The 19,553-nt window shown below is 39.7% G+C and overlaps 1 protein-coding gene across 1 annotated transcript in view; it reads left to right on the forward strand.

Moving 5' to 3' along the window:
• Positions 1–19,553, forward strand: part of npas2 (neuronal PAS domain protein 2) — a 240,449-nt gene that overhangs the window by 202,051 nt on the left and 18,845 nt on the right. Inside the window, exons 18-20 of the mRNA XM_051935191.1 lie at positions 1,352–1,513; positions 4,869–5,054; positions 13,782–13,972. Coding sequence (XP_051791151.1) covers positions 1,352–1,513; positions 4,869–5,054; positions 13,782–13,972 — 539 coding nt within the window. The remainder of the gene's footprint in view (positions 1–1,351; positions 1,514–4,868; positions 5,055–13,781; positions 13,973–19,553) is intronic.

A 19,553-nucleotide genomic window follows, 5' to 3' on the forward strand; every position in this document is an offset into this window, starting at 1 on the left:
TCAGGTATTTAGGACTATTTCTTATTTTAGTTACTTATAAAAGTATTCATTTATTTTTTTAAATAGTCAACTCCAGTGGTATTGTATTTTTCATATCAATTTAGGGAACATCATGTGTTGGCCACATAAGAGTAAAAATCTACAAGGTTTGATTGATTTAAGACCAGCATCTCAGGATGAGCTGGCCGGTGATGAAAACCATGCAGAATGAAGGAGTAGTGACCACCATAACCCCACCTGAAAAAAAAAACCAGTATATACAACTTCAACAGCAAACAAACAAAAACAAATGGCAAATTTATGAAAATGTTAATGGATAGTTACAATTTATTAGATGAACTAAAAAATAAAAGAGCAAATGTGACATTTGGACACCCTTCAGTTGTAATGTCTTAGAACTCATTACGTCCTTAGTCTGGTCAGGCTTAGCACTTTAGGTGTTCATTGGTCAGGAATTGTCATTTGGATACAAGCCTAATACATTCTTTCACTCTTCAATCATTATGCAAGACGCAACAGCCAGAAGCCCTTCTAAGCAACTGACTGCGGATCTGAAAATTAAACTAACTGGCACCTACACAGCAGGAGAAGGCTAAACAAAAAAAATCAAAGCATTTTCAGCCAGCAATTTCCACAGTCCGAAATGTCATTAAGAAATGGAGAACTGTGGAGGTCAAAACAAGATCTGGAAGACCATGTGGGTGCTGCCAGGGGGTACTGCAGCTACAGCTGAACCCTTTGGGGCACCACTTCCACCACACCCGGAAGTGCAACCAGAAGAAGGTCAAAAAACACCTGGAGCAATTCTGGGTGCACTATAAAAGAAGCTGCCTTACCACCAGTCAGAGAGGCAGAGTCGTGTGGAGGTGGACAAATCTTGCAGGAGGAAGAGAAGAGAATTAAGAAGAGAGAGAAAGAGAGAAGGAAGAAAGGACTGTGATATATTAGTTGGTGCTTTGTGTACTGTGTTGTGAAGTGGGGAGCAAGAAAAAGACGCTTCCCCACTTTAATAAAACGTGTGCTGTGTTGAACTTGTGTCTTAGCCTGTCTGTGTTGGGGTTGAGGGAGCTGTATGCCCCCTGGTGGACCACAAATGACCGAGCCACCCAGCTGTCTTGTGTTTTCTCAAGTGATCATATATTTAGAGTTTTATCAAAAGTGCATGCACCACTTGCAATTCTAGATGGTTGGAATAAAACTATTGAATATGTGCTTCTCATGTCTTAGTGGTCTATCCTGAAGTGATCGATTAACCCTAAAAATGGTTAAAAAACTCTAGTTTAATGTTAAAAAGTGGTCAATGTCCTTCAACAGCCTCAAAAGTTCCTCACTATCTCTTTATGATCCCTAGCAGCCAATGTACCAGTTTCCGGCCCAACTGGGAGTCATGCACCAGTTAAAAGAGCAGCTGGAGGAACGAACTCGCATCCTACAGGCTGACATTAAGACGCAGCAGCAGGAACTGCATGAAATCAAAGAGCAGCTGCAGCTTGTGCAAGACTCCAACCTGCAGGTAACATAGGCTTGTGTGAAAGGTCACAGTATCTCATAGTAATCACTGACAGCAGTGCAGTGCTACAGTATGTCTTAAACTGCACAGTTCAGGGGGTCGTGTGTGAGACGTCTACAGATACAAATTATTCACTCGCATCAAAGCATGAATACCTTCAAAACTGCTGGTTATAATGGTCCACATGTAATGCCTCCAAATAACCAGGGATGTAATGTTTTTCAGTTTACTTGAACCTGTAGGGTAAAGTAGGCCATCGGTGTCAATGGTAGTTTGTACTGTAAACTGCATCATGTCAGACCCTGAAAATAATGATAATAATTGAAAACTGTACTGTAAAGGCAGCCTACAGCAGGAATCAGAATCAGAATATCTTTATTGTCATTGTAACAAATACAACGAAATTAGGTGCAGTCCCTGTGGTGTCAAAATAGAAATAAAATATAATTAAAAAAGGATAAAGGATAAGAAGAAATAAGGTAAGAAATAAGGTAGAACACAAACATTCAACATAAGACCTTAATTGCACATGAACACTGTTGCACTGCTGCATTGGAGGTGATTAGGAGTGGCATTCAGTGCCCTAATAGCAACAGGGTGTGCTGACTGTTTGTTATTCAATCTGTTAGTCTTTGTTTTGATGCTCCTACTGTATATCTTTTGCCTGACAAAACAGGCACATTACCATTGTGCCACAAAATAATGCTGTGTGTTAATGCTAACGTATACCCTAATCTCCAGATACAGTAGTGACCCAGGATCTGAGAGACTCTGTCAACAAATCTTTATTTTGGCACCTTTATACCACACCATCTCAAGTCAAATGACAAAGCAATAATACCACACAATAAATAACAAGATTAAACTACACCGTAAAATCATAGATCAGATAAATTTACATTTACTTATTTGGCTAATGCCTTCACCCAAAGCGACTTACATTTATGATACAATTGGTTTCATTTCTTTTGGTTTTCCAACTGGAGCACAGACAGGTCAAGTGACTTGCTTTGGGTCACACAGTGTCAGTAGTGCCATTTGAACCCACCACCTCTGGGTTTGAAGTCCAAAGCCCCTAACCACTACACCACAGTGCCTGCCTATAAATTAGAGACTAGTAAACTTTACAGAATCTATACAACTGAAGATAAACTTCTATTATCATCTTCATCACTGGTTTAAAGGCTGTTTTCTGGGTTTACCCAGGTTAGCTAGTTGTCCTTCAAATCTTTTTTTCTCCATTCTCAGCAGTACAGGGCATCCTTTGGGGTGAGATCCATCTTTTCATATCACCATTCACCACCTCCAACCACATCTTCTTAGGCCTTCCTCTTGCCTTCATGTCTTCACATCAATCATGAAGCACCTCTTCACCTACTTTACATCCTTTACCTTTTACTCTGCAAGTCCAAACTGCTTTCGTCTCTTTCTCCTCAAAGCAACAGCTGTTGCCACTACACCAAGTCTTTCCTCTTAGCCTTAAATTCATCTTCCCTTTATTCTGCAGCACTGCACACATCCATCTGGTTATTGCCTTCCCCATTCATTTCAGCTTTGCTTCAAGTCGCTCTTTCATCAGCTATGTCTCACATTCATAGATCATACTCCTCCTCCTCCTCCACCTTTCATAAATATTTCCTTTCACTGGCAGTGAGGCAGCTTTATACAGTAAGTCAGAATTTCTTTGCTGTTCCTCTCACCCTGGCTACTCTTGCTGTGCCCACACCTCTGTTTGCATTCACCATGTCACTCAAGTTCAAGAACTTCCATACCTTCTCCGAATCAACTTCATTGCTGATATGTACTGTAAATACACTTACTATACCAGCGTTCTGTTCCCCTCTCTCACACTTTCCACAAATAAAGGTTGCACTTTTCACCTACAGATTACATTTCACACCTCTACAACCTTTTTTCCCCAACATCCCATGTATTGGACTGAGTTTTTCCCAACACCCTCAACACACACACCATGTCAACACACCTCTTCAATGCCTTTTGCTACTTTGCCTCCAACCATCACCTTGGTCTTTCCTGGATTTACCTTGAGACCTTTCACATTCAGACTAGATTTTCCATTTATAATCTTCTTTCACAACATGGCAACAAATTGACAGCATAAATTTAACAATAAACAGGATCAGAATGAGTTCAGAAGTTATGGAAGGGTCTGAGGAAACAGTTAAAGGTATGTCCAGTTTAAACTTCTGATGGAGCTTTACACACAGACTTAGAGAGTAGGAGTCATACGGCCACATGAGTGTTCAACACATTTACTCCTTGGGAAAGTGAATATGCCAGGACCTTTTGAACAGGGATCTGATAAGACAATATGAGACATGCAACAATAACAGGTGGTCTGGGGTATGGAATTAACAAGATGGACTGTATACTGTAGATGAAGTGTAGTCAGCCATTTGAGAGATGACATGTTCATCGCACTTGACTTTGGCAATAACATTATGGATTTGTTATCTTTTAATATTTATTTAGATTAAACTATTGAAAAAAATTATAGCAGTCCCAATAATAACTTATAGATATATGAGAAAGTATTTAAGCATTAAAAAGGAGAGACAAGATCTGAATCCAGTAGTGTTTGATAGGAAGTAGAACATCACAACATTACAAAAATGTTGACAAAGACAACCCATTAAACGCAACAAAGCCTGTCAGTCTTTTCGATTGCAAAGATGGTAGAGAGACTTTTGACTGCTTTAAGAAGTGCTGGTAAACTTGGTGATGGAAAAATTTGAGTAAACCAAGATCTTGTGAGAAAACGTCCCATTTTTGAGAGGAGCTGAAGATCATAGTAGAATCAGTCTAGTGTTATTTCTGTTAGGCTCTAGAAAGTTAAGTCATTCATGAAGTGTGGTCATTGAGTCAGCCAGCAAGTTTGTCTAGAGCTGAAGTGTATCTAGGAGTACTTAAATGGAAATGAGTGTCATCTCTTTGAAGTGAAGCAAGCAGGCAGAACCTGCAAAATATATCACTGAGGTCAATACTCCATACTATTGTAACAGCAAGGTAAGTATGAAAGTCAAATTGTCATGCAGCCAAAGCAACAGGCACAATGGCAATCAACAAGAAAGAATACTGAATTTAGACAGTTTGTGTTGTTGCCACTACCTGTCCTTGGTTTAAAATCAGGTATGAAAATGTAAACAAATAAATGAGAGACATTCTTCCCTAGTAAATCTCAGTGTATGGCTATTTAAGTCAACTGGTATAGTTGCTGGGTTACCATTAATGAAGTTATTGAACAACTGAATGACTATGTTTATTTGGACTCATTTGTAGAGCTCTGTCATCAAATGCCAGTTTGATTCTTTGAACTATTTCTGCATTTTTATTTTAGATGATGTTGCAACCCATCCCTTTGAGTTACAGCACAGGACAACACAAAGGTCTGAGTCTGTCCACTCAGCCATCATTGTCATCTGGGAGCATTCAGTCAGCCACTGGCCTATCGAAGCAGACCCAGACCCTGTGCCCCTCAGAGCAGTACTGCGCGTCATCACATGTCCTGTTGAGGGAATCCCAGGTAAAGAGTTTGTGGGTCACACAAGGTGACAAAGAAACACATGACTGCAATAACTCATTGGGCTTTCTTTTCTTTCTTTCTTTCTTTCTTTCTTTCTTTCTTTCTTTCTTTCTTTCTTTCTTTTCATGAGAGGACAGGCTTGTGGTGTATTTTCTAAAAAGGAATAATTTCAAATGTGCCAAATAATAATAATAATAATAATAATAATAATAATAATGAAGAAGAAGACATATGCTATTTATGGGGAATGGACAAGATGATTATTGTGCCCATTGTTGTGTCCACCACTGGTGTCATTCCACCTAAACTACACAAAAGCCGACAGACATTAGATATAAACCCATATGCATACGCAGAAGTACAGATAGCAGCCATTTTAAATACATGTCAAGTAGTGAGGAAATTCCTCAACACAAACACAATCCCCTAAAACACAGGTGTCGAACTCCGGTCCTGGAGGGCCTCAGTGGCTGCAGGTTTTCATTCTAACCATCTTCTTCATTAGTGACCAGTTTTTTGCTGCTAATAAACTTCTTTTGCCTTAATTTTAATTAACTTGACCCAGCCCCTTTGTTGTTTCTTTTTCCTTAATTAGCAGCAAAACAATAATGAGACACAAAACGAGCTGCCCACACGACCGGCTATCCACAGTATCTGAAAATAAAGAAAGGTGAAGGTATCAGTAAGACTGATCTCTCAGATCACCAAAACATTTTGACGGCGTTCTTAGAAAAAACAGAAAATCAACAATTTTGGAAATGTCTGCTTTGGCAGAATGAGAATAGCAACAAGCCATGGAATTAAAGAACAGGTTTAATTAACAGCAAGAATTAGCTTCTCATTAAGAAACTGGTTGGAGTGAAATTGGTTGGAGTTTGAAGACCCAATTTAGCTGGTCATCTGTTGGCTCGTTTCACATCTCATTTCTGTTTGGCTGTCGTTTAATGAAGAAATGAATCAAGTCAGAGCACTGAATCCTTAATAACAGGGCTATTAAAACAAAGGGCAAATGAGTGAATTAGCAGTGAAAACTGGTCACTGATTAGGAAAAGGGTTAGAATGAAAACCTGCAGCCACTGTGGCCCTCCAGGCCTGGAGTTCGACACCCCTGCCCTAAAACAAGGGTCTCCAACTCCAGTCCTGGAGAGCTACTGTGGATGCAAGCTTTCATTCTAACTCTTTTCTTAATTAGTGACCAGTTTTTGCTGCTAATTAACTATTTCCCTTTATTTTAATTGACTCTGACCGCTGAATTGATTATTTTTTCTTTAAACGGCACCTAAACATAAATTTGATGTGAAGTGAGCCAACAGATGACCAACTAAGTTGGGGCCTCAAACTCCAACCTTCATTCAGTTTCTTAATTAATTCTCGTTGCTAATTAAACCCATTATTTAATTCCGTGGTGCTCATTCTGTCATGGCAGACATTTCCAACACTGTTGATTTTCTTTTTTAAAAGCGCTGTCAAAATGTTTTGTGGAACTGAGCAGATCAACATTAATGAGGCCTTCACCTTTCTTTATTTTAAGTTATTGTGTGATGGACACAAGTGGTTGTTTATGTGTTGGTTCATTTTGTGTCTTAAGTAGTGCATCAATTAAAATTAAGAAAAAGAGATAATTAGCAGCAAACTCTAGTCACTAATTAAGAAAAGGGTTGGAATGAAAACCTGCAGCCACCATAGCCTCTCCAGGACTGGAGTTGGAGACCCCTGCCCTAAAACATACACATGTATACGCAGACTGTGTAAAACTTCCCTATGTCTTGGCCCCATGTCCGATACAGGCAGTAGCAACAGAACTATCACAGAATATATTGAATAATAATAACAATGAGAGGAGAAGAAAAACAAAACTCTGCGCTAGCTTAAGGTCTGCCTTCACAGGACGTGGACCCCCATCCCATCAGGTGAGGTGGATGACCCATTTGCGCACATTTTCAACTCTCTTTTTTGCCTACTGTTATGATCCTGTTGTACTCCTTTGGTGTATTCACAGTTTAATGGATTAAAAAGAACTGTATCGATATTTTGTTGTTAAACAGATCCTTGTCAATATTCATTCTCATTCATGTTATAATTGTATAGCAGGTTCTCCGATGGTTCAGGGGCACAATTACTAATTTGTCAATGTAATTGTTTTGATTATTTCTTTAAACATTTTTTACGGATCCTTCTAGCTCTGGTCATTCATATGGATTTTGGATGTTTTCAGCTGAATACTGTATATAGCCTTTGTTGATTGTTTCTGCTTTGTGGTAGTATATAGATGGTTTTGAATCACATCTTATTTTAAATACATCTCTTTATTTACCTTCCATCTTTGTTTGACCTCGGATAGTAGATATTAGTTATATATTAAGAATGAGTAGATCTGGGCAGCATAGTGGTGCAGTGGTAGCGCTGCTGCCTCCCAGTTAGGAGACCTGGGTTCGTTTCCCGGGTCCTCCCTGTGTGGAGTTTGCATGTTCTCCCCGTGTCTGCATGGGTTTCTTCCCACAGTCCAAAAACATGCAGGTTAGGTGCATTGGCGATCCTAAATTGTCCCTGGTGTGTGTGTGTGCCCTACGGTGGGCTGGCACCCTGACCGGGGTTTGTTTCCTGCCTTGCGCCCTGGGATTGGCTCTAGCAGACCCCAGTGACCCTGTATTTAGGATATAGCAGATTGGATAATGGATGGATAAGTAGATCTGTCCTTTTCCTGCTACCAACAAGCCTCTGAGTTGACTGTGGTCCAACTCTAAACTCAATTTACCATCTTTTAATGGTAGCTTGGTAACTTCCAGCATTGCACTGGGCAAACAAACAACAAACACCTCACATAAACACAAGAATTACAAATAAGAATGAAATCAAAACTTCTGGCCTGACTGGTAAAAAGCGAGAAGTTACAGTGAGGCATTATAAAGGTGTATTGCCACTGGTTTTCAGGAGCCCCAGTAAGGTTTCTTTACGCACTTCAGTTTGCTGCCTAAAAGTGCTCAGTGTTAATGTGTCAGATAGAGTATGTGGAGCGATGTTCATAAATGTGACATCCCGTGTATTGGGAATTGGGGTCACCAGCCTACACTCCAGGTGTCTAGTATGTGGGATCGAGTGTGATCAGGTGTAAGACAGGGAGGCACAGACACAAAAAGAGTTGGGTTTTTTTGAAAAATAAAGTGAGGTTTTATTTACAGGTGCACTTAAAGATAAACAAAAATAATGTCCTGCGGAATTTATCTATCAATACACAGTCCAATAACGCAAAAGACACACAAAAACAGTAATTAAATGGAGGCCAAAAATGATGACTATATACAGTATTTATAGTGCTGACTGAAAGTCCCAAATGAAAAAGTAAAATACACACAAACTAGTGAACCCCATATATATACACAAAACCCAATATGAAGCTGTCTTCCTCCACAGTGATCCAAGTCAGGAAGCTGCTCCTTCAAACAGTGTATAGTACAGGATTCACAAAAACAAAAATATTCAGAATACAGAAAAAAAAGTGTATATACAAAAATAAACAGTGCACCAATAACCACAACCCAATAAATACCTCCACCAAAATTAATTAAGAGATATTTATCAAAATATATACAATAATCACGGCACAAGCAGTAGTGCTTGGTAAACTCAAGATGGTGTTCTACCAAGTACCTTTCTCTTAGCAAAATCTAGCCAGAAGACCCCCTCTAGAGGCCATAATTCCCTTTTGTATTCAATTAAACTACTCTACGTCATCCCTCCGCTGGCATGCGATGACGTGAATGCGTCCGCTAAAGGTGTCGTCTCCTGTCCCGCACAATTGCTATAAAAATTCAAGCAGCCGGCACACGTGCGTGCGCATAGCTATGTCGGCTTTTGAGACATGAACTGTGCTTCTCCCAAAAGTGAACGTAAGCATTTTTTTTTTTCCTTTTCTTCCCCGTTTTGTTTTAATCCTCTCCTTTGCTACTTCCTCTAGGGGTGCATCCCATAACTGAGCCTGTCCTTTTAATTAGCATGCTGATTCGTTGGGCCTTGGTTGAAGTGCTGTTTCCAGCCCAATATAACACAATGTAGAAAATCACACTGGCAATCATAGAGTTGTAGAAGATGTGAAGGGTGTCACTTCTCACTTAAAGGAGCACAGTCTGCTAAGGAAAAACAGTCCGCTCTGCCTTTCTTATATTGTTCCTCTGTGTCTTTAAGGTGGACTCCCAAGTACTTGTAGCGGTGCACCGTCTCCACATTCAATTCCTGAATAATGACTGGACATAGAAGCTCTTTGGTGAAGCAACAGTCAGTAACCAGTTCTTTGCTAGTATTAAGTTACAGACACTTCTCTTTGCACTAAGAATTGTCCCCCTAGACTGATTCTGATTATCACTGCACCCCATTAGTGAAGAATCATCTAGGAATTTCTGCAAGTGATATGACCTGGTGTTATCTTTATAGTCTGAGATGTACAGAGCAAAGGAGACAGGACTATTCCTTGTGGTGCTCTAGTGTGGTTCACATCCATATTAGAGACACAATCCTTGAGACTCTCCAACTGTGGTCTGCCTGACAGATAGTCCAGGACACCATAGGCTCATCCACCTGCATCCACCTCCCCTTAACAGGGTTGGCTGGATGGTTTTGAAGACACTGGAGAAATCAACAAACATCATCCTTATAGCGTTGCCAGCTTTGTTCAGGTAGGAATTAAACTTGTTTAGCACAAAGATATTTGTATCCAGTATTCCAGTCTTCCATGAGGGTCCAAGTGGAGTTTCACAAGCGGACTCATTGCCCAGGATGAGGGACGTAAGCACCACCAGTCATTAGGTGAAGAGGTGCCTGCCATCTTTGGGACAGGAACAAAGCTTTTCCACAGCTGTGACACTTTTTGGAGCCTGAGTGACAAACTGAACAGGTGACAGAGGATTCCACGGTTATGTATCCTAAGTGGCCACTGTACGTCTATTTTTCTTGGTGCTCTCCATGTTTTTTTTCTTCCTTGGGGTGCCCCTGCCACTTGGATTCTCTTTCTTTTCTTTTGTATCAAATGAACAGATTTGAACTACGTCTCTTTATTACAAGAACAAGGTGATGCTTCTCTTTCTCATAATACACAATACTTAATATCTTGGCCTGGGCATCTTCTCATCTGGAAAATACCCATATACCATCACATATTCTATGTAACATGGACAAAGCGGTTATTTTTTGATTTATGAATGAATGCCTCTGTATTTCAGAGACAGCTATTGGTTTTTGCCATGGCTGAAGTCAATGGCTGGTAGCTTTCTTTATCTACACAGCTAGGTGAGGAGCTGAACATTGCAGATTTATGCCATCCAAGATGTATTCAATAATTGCCGTTTCCCATAGCAACTTGCGACATCAGGCCGTTTTCTTCATTTGATTTCTGGTTGCATTTCCATGGCAGCTGTCAGTCTGAATCACCTTCATAAGTATATTAATTAAAGAAGTAAAACACCTGGCTCTAATAAAAAATAAGTGTCAGCCATAGTAAGCAATCAATTTGCCCCCTGAAGAGATTTTTAATTGCACTAGTCTCCTAATAGGTGCCATTTCTTGTAGTTAGATAAGAACAAACTCTTATTTTTAGACGGGGACATCCTTTTAATGAAAAGAAGCTGATGTCTCGAAGCCTGTAAGACAATCTTTGTAAAATGCCACTGTCTCAGGAAATTGCATTTCCAGGGTCATGTATCACGTCAGTAAGGCTGCTGGGAAGACTGCACTCGCCTGCGTGCTGCTAGTGACGCACTTTGGGGACTGATGTAATTATCCTTTTAATTTTCAGTGCTGAAAGTTCAGCTGATTTGTTTTTCCTCTGAACATCCACAAAAAGTGAGAAAAAGAACACATTTATGACTGAAATGCATTCAAGTAATAAACCCTCATATTTTAAAACATTTTTCACTGTGAGCTCATTTAGAAGATGCTGGTCAAAGAAGGGTGTCCGGGTGTTTCCACTTGAGGACATAAAGGCACCCAAAGTGCCAAGAATGGAACAACACTTAATGTGAACTTCCAAAAAGTAATGGAGAATCCAGTTGGGGCAGATACTGACCACCAGGGGGCAGCAGCACAATTCTGTGTAGTAGAGTAGAATCGAACTTTAAGGTTACTCCTGCCTGCAAAGATTTCTTGCCGCTTTTGCCTGCTCCTTCAGAGAGCCAGCCTCATGAGAGGTATGGCTGGAGCCCCAGAGACCTTGTAGTCCTCACTTAATATGGCTCTCTTGGTACAGCAGCACACTGTCTGCGAATGCGTCACACAGGCTATGCACGCACACAGAACAGATGATATTCAGAATTTACAACAAGTCCATCTGTCTAAATAATACATTGCATTACTGTATACTCATGAATATGATATTTACTCAATATAATCATATAACCTATCCATCCATCCATCCATTTTCCAACCCGCTGAATCCGAACACAGGGTCACGGGGGTCTGCTGGAGCCAATCCCAGCCAACACAGGGCACAAGGCAGGAACCAATCCTGGGCAGGGTGCCAACCCACCGCAGCATATAACCTATTACTGACTTAATTATCTTCAAAATAGAAAATCATTTAAATTGCTAGTATTACATAAATAAAATCATTAATGATATCACAAATAGTAGGGGGCAATGTCAATTCAACCTATTTGCATTTTGCTTTTGAATGGCTACAATGAGTTAGCTATAGCAGTGGAGCTACAAACGAGCAAGAAACGTGTCCTTACCTCAAGAAAAACAGGACCACAAGCCTCTGATCACATCTGCTATTTCTAGTTTACTTTTGTTGTCTCAATCATGCATCAGAAACACAGAAGGCATGATTTCTTAAATCAAAACCTTTGTTACTTCAAAATTAACATACTGTATATGATAAGTTTATAAAGCACAAGAATGAGCTAGTTATTTTTTTAAATGTATAAAATATCCTTCACTTTAGAACACAATTTCATGTGACTAACTGACTGTGAAGAAATAATACAAAGGATACTTTAAGTATCCTTTAAAGTGCATACCTAAGATGTAAATGTGGAAGGAACTCAGGCTGAAGAGAAATGTGCTGCTGTAAAAGCAGCTTTAGGCCCACAATAGTGGAAATGCCCAGCTATTAGTAGAGTCTGGTGGGCTACAGAATATCTGCATTGCTGAAGGTTCAAAGATTCTTATCCAGACATCCATCCATTTCCCGAATACACCTTTATGGCAGCAGCATCACTGAGTGCGGTTCTGGCCCGGACACCATTCTGTTACATTGCACAGTCACTCACACCATACCAGTTTTAAATAAAAATAATGTTTGAAAATAAAAACATTTTTATGTTTTTTTAACATGCCGACTTCTCAGGAATTTTTAGCCTGTAATATGAAAGTTAAGAAGAACAGGTTAGGTTAGGTTTCTTTATTTAGTCATGTTTACACAGGAAAACATGAAATTTGCCTTCTCAGTTGCATCTAATAACAGGTAAAAGACAGAATGAAATAAAACAGACAAATAGAAATAAGAAAGGTTAAGGTAAGGCAGTTAGATAAAACATATTTATATCAAAAAAAAAAAAAAAAAAAAAGGTTACAGGTCATGCTCATTTCTTGAAAACCCACCTGGTGCGCCCTCCCTGATTGTGTCTTACTGTCATGCAGCTCTGTACTCTGAGGTCATACAATATTCATGAAAGGACTGTCAAAAGGTTTACCTACCTCAGTAGCAACTTTCATGTCTCTGGTGACTCTTCCTATGAAGTCATTAGATGGATTGGGAGGGCATGGAGGGGAGGGGGGGGGTCATGTGGTCACTGGAAAGGGGTGTGTTGCGCTCCCAATTTCTATGCAAAAGGATGAAGATCCAAGTCTTTAGAGTCTGGTGCTTTCTGTCTTGCTATATGGTTGCAAGACATGGAGGCTATCCAGTGACCTGAGATGAAAACTGGACACCTTTAGTACTGTGTATCTCCGGAATATCCTTGGGTACCACTGGTTTGATGTAGTGTCAAACAAGCAGTTGCTCACAGAGTCCTGAATGAGGCACATTACCTGCATTGTGAGGGAGCATCAGTTACTACGGCCATGTTGCTCAATTCCCCGAGGGTGATCCGGCTTGCAGGATCCTCATTATTGAGGACCCAACCAGGCCAAGGGGAGGCCTATGTAACACCTGGCTGTGGCAGATAGATGGTTATTTCCAGAGGGTGGGAGTGGACCGCGTGTCTGCCTGGAGGGTTGCCAACCAAGATTCTGAGATGTTTTTTGTCATATGGTGGGTGCGGCAATGCGCATGCTCCCCAACGTCACCTAACCTGACCTGTCATCTCTACATGGTGTGACCAAAATGAAGGCAAATACCCTTAAATCACATTCTGAAATGTTTATTTTTACAATGTCTGAATTGTCTGATTTGTAATTTTAAACTGTAGAGCAAAAGGGTAAAATGCACTGTACCTTATTGGCAAGCCAAGTTAATATTATGATCAGGAGGTGACACTGTTGGTGTATTGGCTGAGACCAGAGCAAGGATAAGCTGCTCAGCAAAGCTATCTTTGGGTGATTATGCTTGTGTTTTTGCTCTTGTCAGTGCTCCTCCATTCATAAAAGAATTTGTCTGTTGTCAGCTGTAGGTTTTATTTGTCAGAGTTCATAAGTGGTGGCTGATGTTATCAATTATCTTTCAATATGAGTGAGTAATGAACAACAATTTACAATATCAAAATGAATAATCTTCTTTTCTTCCTCTGTTCTCCACAGATCCAACAAAGATCGATGATTGGGACCCCTCTGCAGACCAGCAGCTTACCTGCACAGACTCAAACCAGCGTCTCAGTGCCTCTCTACAGCAGTCCCGCCATGTTCTCCCAAACCAATCCTCAGATTCCAGCAACCCAGGCTGTAACTCAGAGACATCCAGAGAATGACTTCAGTCAAGACCGACAGTTACGGTACCGTATACAGTCAACCTACCTTTTTATATTACTTTTTGAAGAAAATGTTTCATTTCAAATTGACAAAACAGCTAAATGAATATTTTGGCAAACTGCAGATTATGAAAATGTTGTCATGTTCAGGCTAGTAATGAGGTGAATGATAAGGAAGCTATATGGTATTTTGGCACTAATTTTATCATTTCATTGTCATTTTATGATTTATTGTTAGCAGGGATGGCACATTAAAGAATGCCACTGGAGGTAAGGCACACTTTTGCTATCGCCCCCACCTTTAAATTTTTAATCCTATTAGGCTCGAGTCAATACTCTTAATCAACATGCAATATGTATTGCTATATAGGGTATATAATAAAATACTCCCACAATACAGTATACCCTCAGAATAATGAGCAAATAATCTTCTTTTTGGAAAATAATTAACAAATTAAAAAAATTAACTTAAAATAAATAAAAGACACAAAATAACAATTACAAACAATGCAAATGTATTCATTCTTCACTGCTTCTGTTGGACCGAAATATGTGTTTTTATTCAGTTTTGCATTTGAAAAATTGAATGCCAGGTCTCTTCAGAGATATTGAATTGGGTTCAAGTCTGGGCTCTTGCAGGGCAACTCAAGAACATTCACATAGTCATCCATAAGCCACTCCTGTGCGGTCTTTGCTCTGTGCTTAGGGGAAGTCGAGCAAAATCGAGGCAACTCAGGAGTAACATCTTGCCTGAAGAAGGGGACCCGAGTTGCCTCAAAAGCTTGCATATTGTAATCTTTTTAGCTGGCCAATAAAAGGTGTTATTTTACTTGACTTCTCATTACATTCATAATGGCTGACATGGTACAATACCGTACTAATTTGTGCTTATGATCATTGTTCTGTGAGAAGGTGAACCTTAAGCACAGTCTCAGGTGCTGGATGTTATAGAGCAGGTTTTTATTATGGATATCTCTTTATATTGCTCCATTCAGCTTTCCCTCAACCCTGTCTAGTCTCCCAGTCCCTGCCACTGAAGAACAATCCCACACCATGATGCCGCCACCACCACGTTTCACCATAAGTTTGGTATTGCACAGATAATCAGCAGTGACTGGTGTCCTCCAGACATGATGTTTAGAATTGAGGCCAAACAGTTCAATGTTGGCTCCATCAGACAAGAGACTCTTGTTTCTTATAGTCTGAGAGTCTTTTAGGTGTCTTTTTGCAAAATCCAAGCAGGCATGCATGCGTCATCTAGCCACTGTGCTATAAAACCCGGATTAGTGGAATGTTGTGGTAGTGTTTGTCCTCTCCATCTCCACAACAGGTTCTCTGGAGCTCAGCTATAGTGACCATCAGGTTCTTGGTCAATATTCTCTTACCATGACCCTTCTCCCCCAACTGTTCTGTTTGGCCAGACACCAAGCTCTAGGAAGAGTTGTTTCCATTTTAAGAATTGTGAAGGCCATTTTGCTTTCTGGTAACCTTCAATAGTGCAGAAATTTTTTGTAACCTTCCCCAGATCTGACCCTTGACATTATCCTTTCTCTAAACTCTGCAAGCAGTTTCTTCAACCTCATGGCTTTGTTTTTGCTCTGCTACACATTGTCCCCTATAGGACCTTCTATAGATAGTTGCGTGTCTCACCTAATCATATGCAATCAGTTGAATTGACTGTAGGTGGACTCCAAACAAGGTGTAGAAACAATGATCAATAGAATGGGACGCAACTGAACCAAATTTATAGTGGCATAGCAAAGGGTCTGAACACTTGCATCAGTATTATATTTCAGTTTTTTATTTTTAATAAATTTGCAAAAATTCCTAGAATGCTGTTTGTGGTTTGTCATTGAGGTATATAGAGTGCTACTTATATACTGTATATATATGATAATATTTCTGAAAGTTTACTAGATGGTTAAATATTTATAAGTTTGCTACAGGTTGCCCTTTCACACTGACACCTACAGTTGCTTTACATTTCACAGATCAGCAATACAAATGTTTACAAACATATATATATATATATATATATATATATATATATATATATATTTGCAGCTGGAGATCCACAAAGGGAGAAAAAATGAATCACCTCCCCCAACCCCCCCACCCCACCCACTTAATGTGTTGCTATATATTGCTTTTGATTCTTGTAAGTCTAAGCATTATCCTCTGATGACGACCCAGGAAAGCTCAGGAATAAAAACTACTTTATGATACGTGATTAATTTTTTCTCCCTTTGTGGATCTCCAGCTGCAAATATGCAAACCGTATCACAGACCTTCTCTTCCATATATATATATATATATATATATATGTTTGTGTGAATTTGTGGAATCTGTAAGATGATAAAGTTCAATGCAACCGGAAAAGAAAACTGTAATACCGAGGTAAAAAAGCCGCTGCCAAGCCCTTATTTGCATGCTTGTCCCTAGTGATAAATCCAGTGTCTCGCTGAAGCTCTTATTTGCTTTCAAGCAAAAAATATCCTCAGATTCAAATGTGTTTGGCTTTCTGATTTGTTGTTGTGAAAGACAGAGTGCTATGAAAAAGATTTTGTACATTTTTCACTTTCATATAACAAATCCGATATTTATTGATGTTGCCCGTAGTGATGCACCTCCAGTGGCAGTCATCGGTGAAGCTTCCTCCCTGTAATTGTTTCTATTTCAGCTCCATTGGTATTCCAGTGGATGAATAAAATGATGAAGATTCTGCTTCTTGCACCCAAAATAAGACACTGAGAGTGGGTCATCCATGTGTGTTACTTTTGAGTTCAATCTAATGTAAAAGGCATAGCGCCTCATCATTTTTCTGGACTGAGCAGGCACAGTTAAAGGGGCACCATGGTTACTAATTTCGCCTCACACGTTTAAGAGACTGGGTTCAAAACCAGGCTTTGCCTCTGTCCTTGTAGAGTTTGCTAATTCTCCGTGCCTGGCGTTGATTTTTCTCCATGTGCTATGGATTTTCTCAGACATGTTAAAAACAATGGTGTTGGCTTAACTGGTGACTCTAAGCTTGTCCTGCATACCTTAAGTGAGTATAGTTGAAGGTGTCCATTGGTGTACTGGTTGTCTTCTGCCTTGCTCCAAGTCCAGTCAAGACAGGCAATGTCTTCCAATGGATTACGAGAGCTCATTAAATGGGTTAGTGGGAAACACTGTTAACGATGTCTGAACATAGTAATCAAAGTTGGGATTACAGACTGGCAAAAAGAAGGAATCCTCTTTCAAAGGTATATGACAAATATGACATTTTCATCCTAAAAAAAGAAACTGACAAACACTAATACAATTGATTACACGATCTGTCCATATACTCCTTCCAAAGCCATCAAAAACACCATTCATACCCTTTCAGTCTCCCAAACATTAATTGAAATAACTCATTCAGTGTGCCCCAGAAATGTATTGATAGATATTGATGTTCTCTGTTCAAACTGTACTTTCGCAACAGCATGTTACTTAGTCAGCTCCTCCATGATTGCAGAAATGAGCAGAAGTGCAAATTCATCCTTATGCTGCACAGTACAAAGCAACTAAGCTCAAACCCCGAGGACGTAGGTTCTCCTCAAGGACTGTGTCCCTCCTGTCTCACTCCATTCTCTCATTTAAGGCCTCTAAGAGACTCTGTTAGTGGTTATGATTACTTCTACAATGTGATCAAACTCTGAAAATGTATGTTATATGTTTGTGATCAGTTTTTTTTATTTAATCAAAAACAAATACAGTTACAGGAAATGTTCTATCAAATTGTGTCAGTATTTGAATCTCAAAAATGTAGAAATGCTGGGTTATTACCACTGCACAAAATCAAACCCACAGCCGCTTATTTAAGGGTTGTTTGATATACAATGATATACAAGGCCAGAGCTGCCTTATGGAGTTTCTCTTAGACTTTAAGATCTTTTATGATTATAGCTAAGAGGTTAATAATAATTGCCTAAAGTATGAGCCCAAACTGAACCCATACTTGCTGTTTTATAGTTGGCCTCTTTCTAATCTACACTTGGGACTTAACCAAACTCAACTTAAAGTATAAGTTCAGTATTTTTCAAGTCAAACTGACTTGTTCACAACTTTATACATTAATTTATCACATAAGATGATAATTTCTATAGTTAAGTTTATTGTGTAAATTTTAAAACATACCTTGACTGCTGTTGCATTTTACAACGGAAGTAAGGAGGACCAAGGTACCAATAAGAAGAAAAAAAACATTAAACCTTACTGAATGCATCCACTTTGAGGCAACAAAGATTTCAATTCAAGAACATGTGCTTTCCGTGTTTCTAAGGCATTCTTTTGAAAACCAAAGTTAACTGGAGATATTTAATTTGATCCCAGATTCTTAGTACTGTTTTCTTGATGTTAAAGATATGTTTCTTGCTCGGTTACCTGCTCGCAGCAGCAGCCCCCTTTTCAGCCTGTGCCAAGCTATGGGGAGATCCACTTGGAAGAGGCCCCGAATATTCTGTTGCAACTCCAGTTAGAATGAAGCAATCTGAACCAAAAAAATACACTATATACCTTGATGAATGTGTAGTTGATTGCATTACATGTGATGCTGGAAGTGGTTTCCGTTTTCTGCCAGACAAATTTCAACGCAGCGCTCCATGTTCCTGAACGTATCGCCAAGCATCTCGGGGGAGAATAGCAGCAATTTCACGTTGGATGTTTTCCTTCAAATCTTCCACAGTGCAAGGTTTGTTTCGATAGACTTTTTCTTTGAGCATACCCCAAAGGAAGAAGTCTGGTGGTGTCAGATCCGGCGACCATGGTGGCCAAAGCCCCTTTGAAATTACTCTGTTGCCGAAGTAGTACTCAGTTTCTGCCACGCTCCTTGCCGATGTGTGACATATTGCTCCATCTTGCTAGAAGTAACTTTCCGTTAACTCACGATCATCAAGTTGATTCTGACATCACTTAAACGAATTGGTGACCCAATAGATTCGCACCATGAAGGCGCGCTTCTCAATACTGTACACCACCATCCTGATGAGAAGTCGAGTGACTGAGTGAAGGGGTATGAGCGGTATGCACCCAGACATTGCCAGCAGAGTTTAAACGTCGCGATAGCTGTTTGACACCTACCTCATCACTCTGACGCAGGGGCATCCCAACTTGTTTGAAGCTCCATATACTGAGGAGCACATTGTACGTTGTTTTGTTCAGATTGCTTTGTCATAGTGAGAGTTATTACAAAATATTCGGGGCTTCTTTCAAGTGAATCTCCCTGTATTATCCTACTTTGCTTCTGCAGTTCTGTTTCTTCAGCAGTTATGTTCTGCTATGACTTGTAACAACAGACAGATGCACACTCAAATTATACGATTATTTTTTCTTTAACTACACCTGCTTTTCACCAGTTACATTCTGTGATGTTAATGTACAAAGAATATAGTGTGAAATTCATGCCAAGTCACAGCACAGTGAACATAAAAGCACAGAAGAGTGTCATTGTACTTTATCCACATAACAATAAAACTGACCTGAACTGATTACACTAGGTTGTATTTTAATAAAAGCCGTACACTTCTGAAAGAGACAAGCCACCAGCACATCACATTTACCATGACCAGTCATTCGTACGCAC

This window comes from Erpetoichthys calabaricus, chromosome 12 (assembly GCF_900747795.2).
Source record: "Erpetoichthys calabaricus chromosome 12, fErpCal1.3, whole genome shotgun sequence".
NCBI classification, from domain to species: Eukaryota; Metazoa; Chordata; class Cladistia; order Polypteriformes; family Polypteridae; genus Erpetoichthys; species Erpetoichthys calabaricus.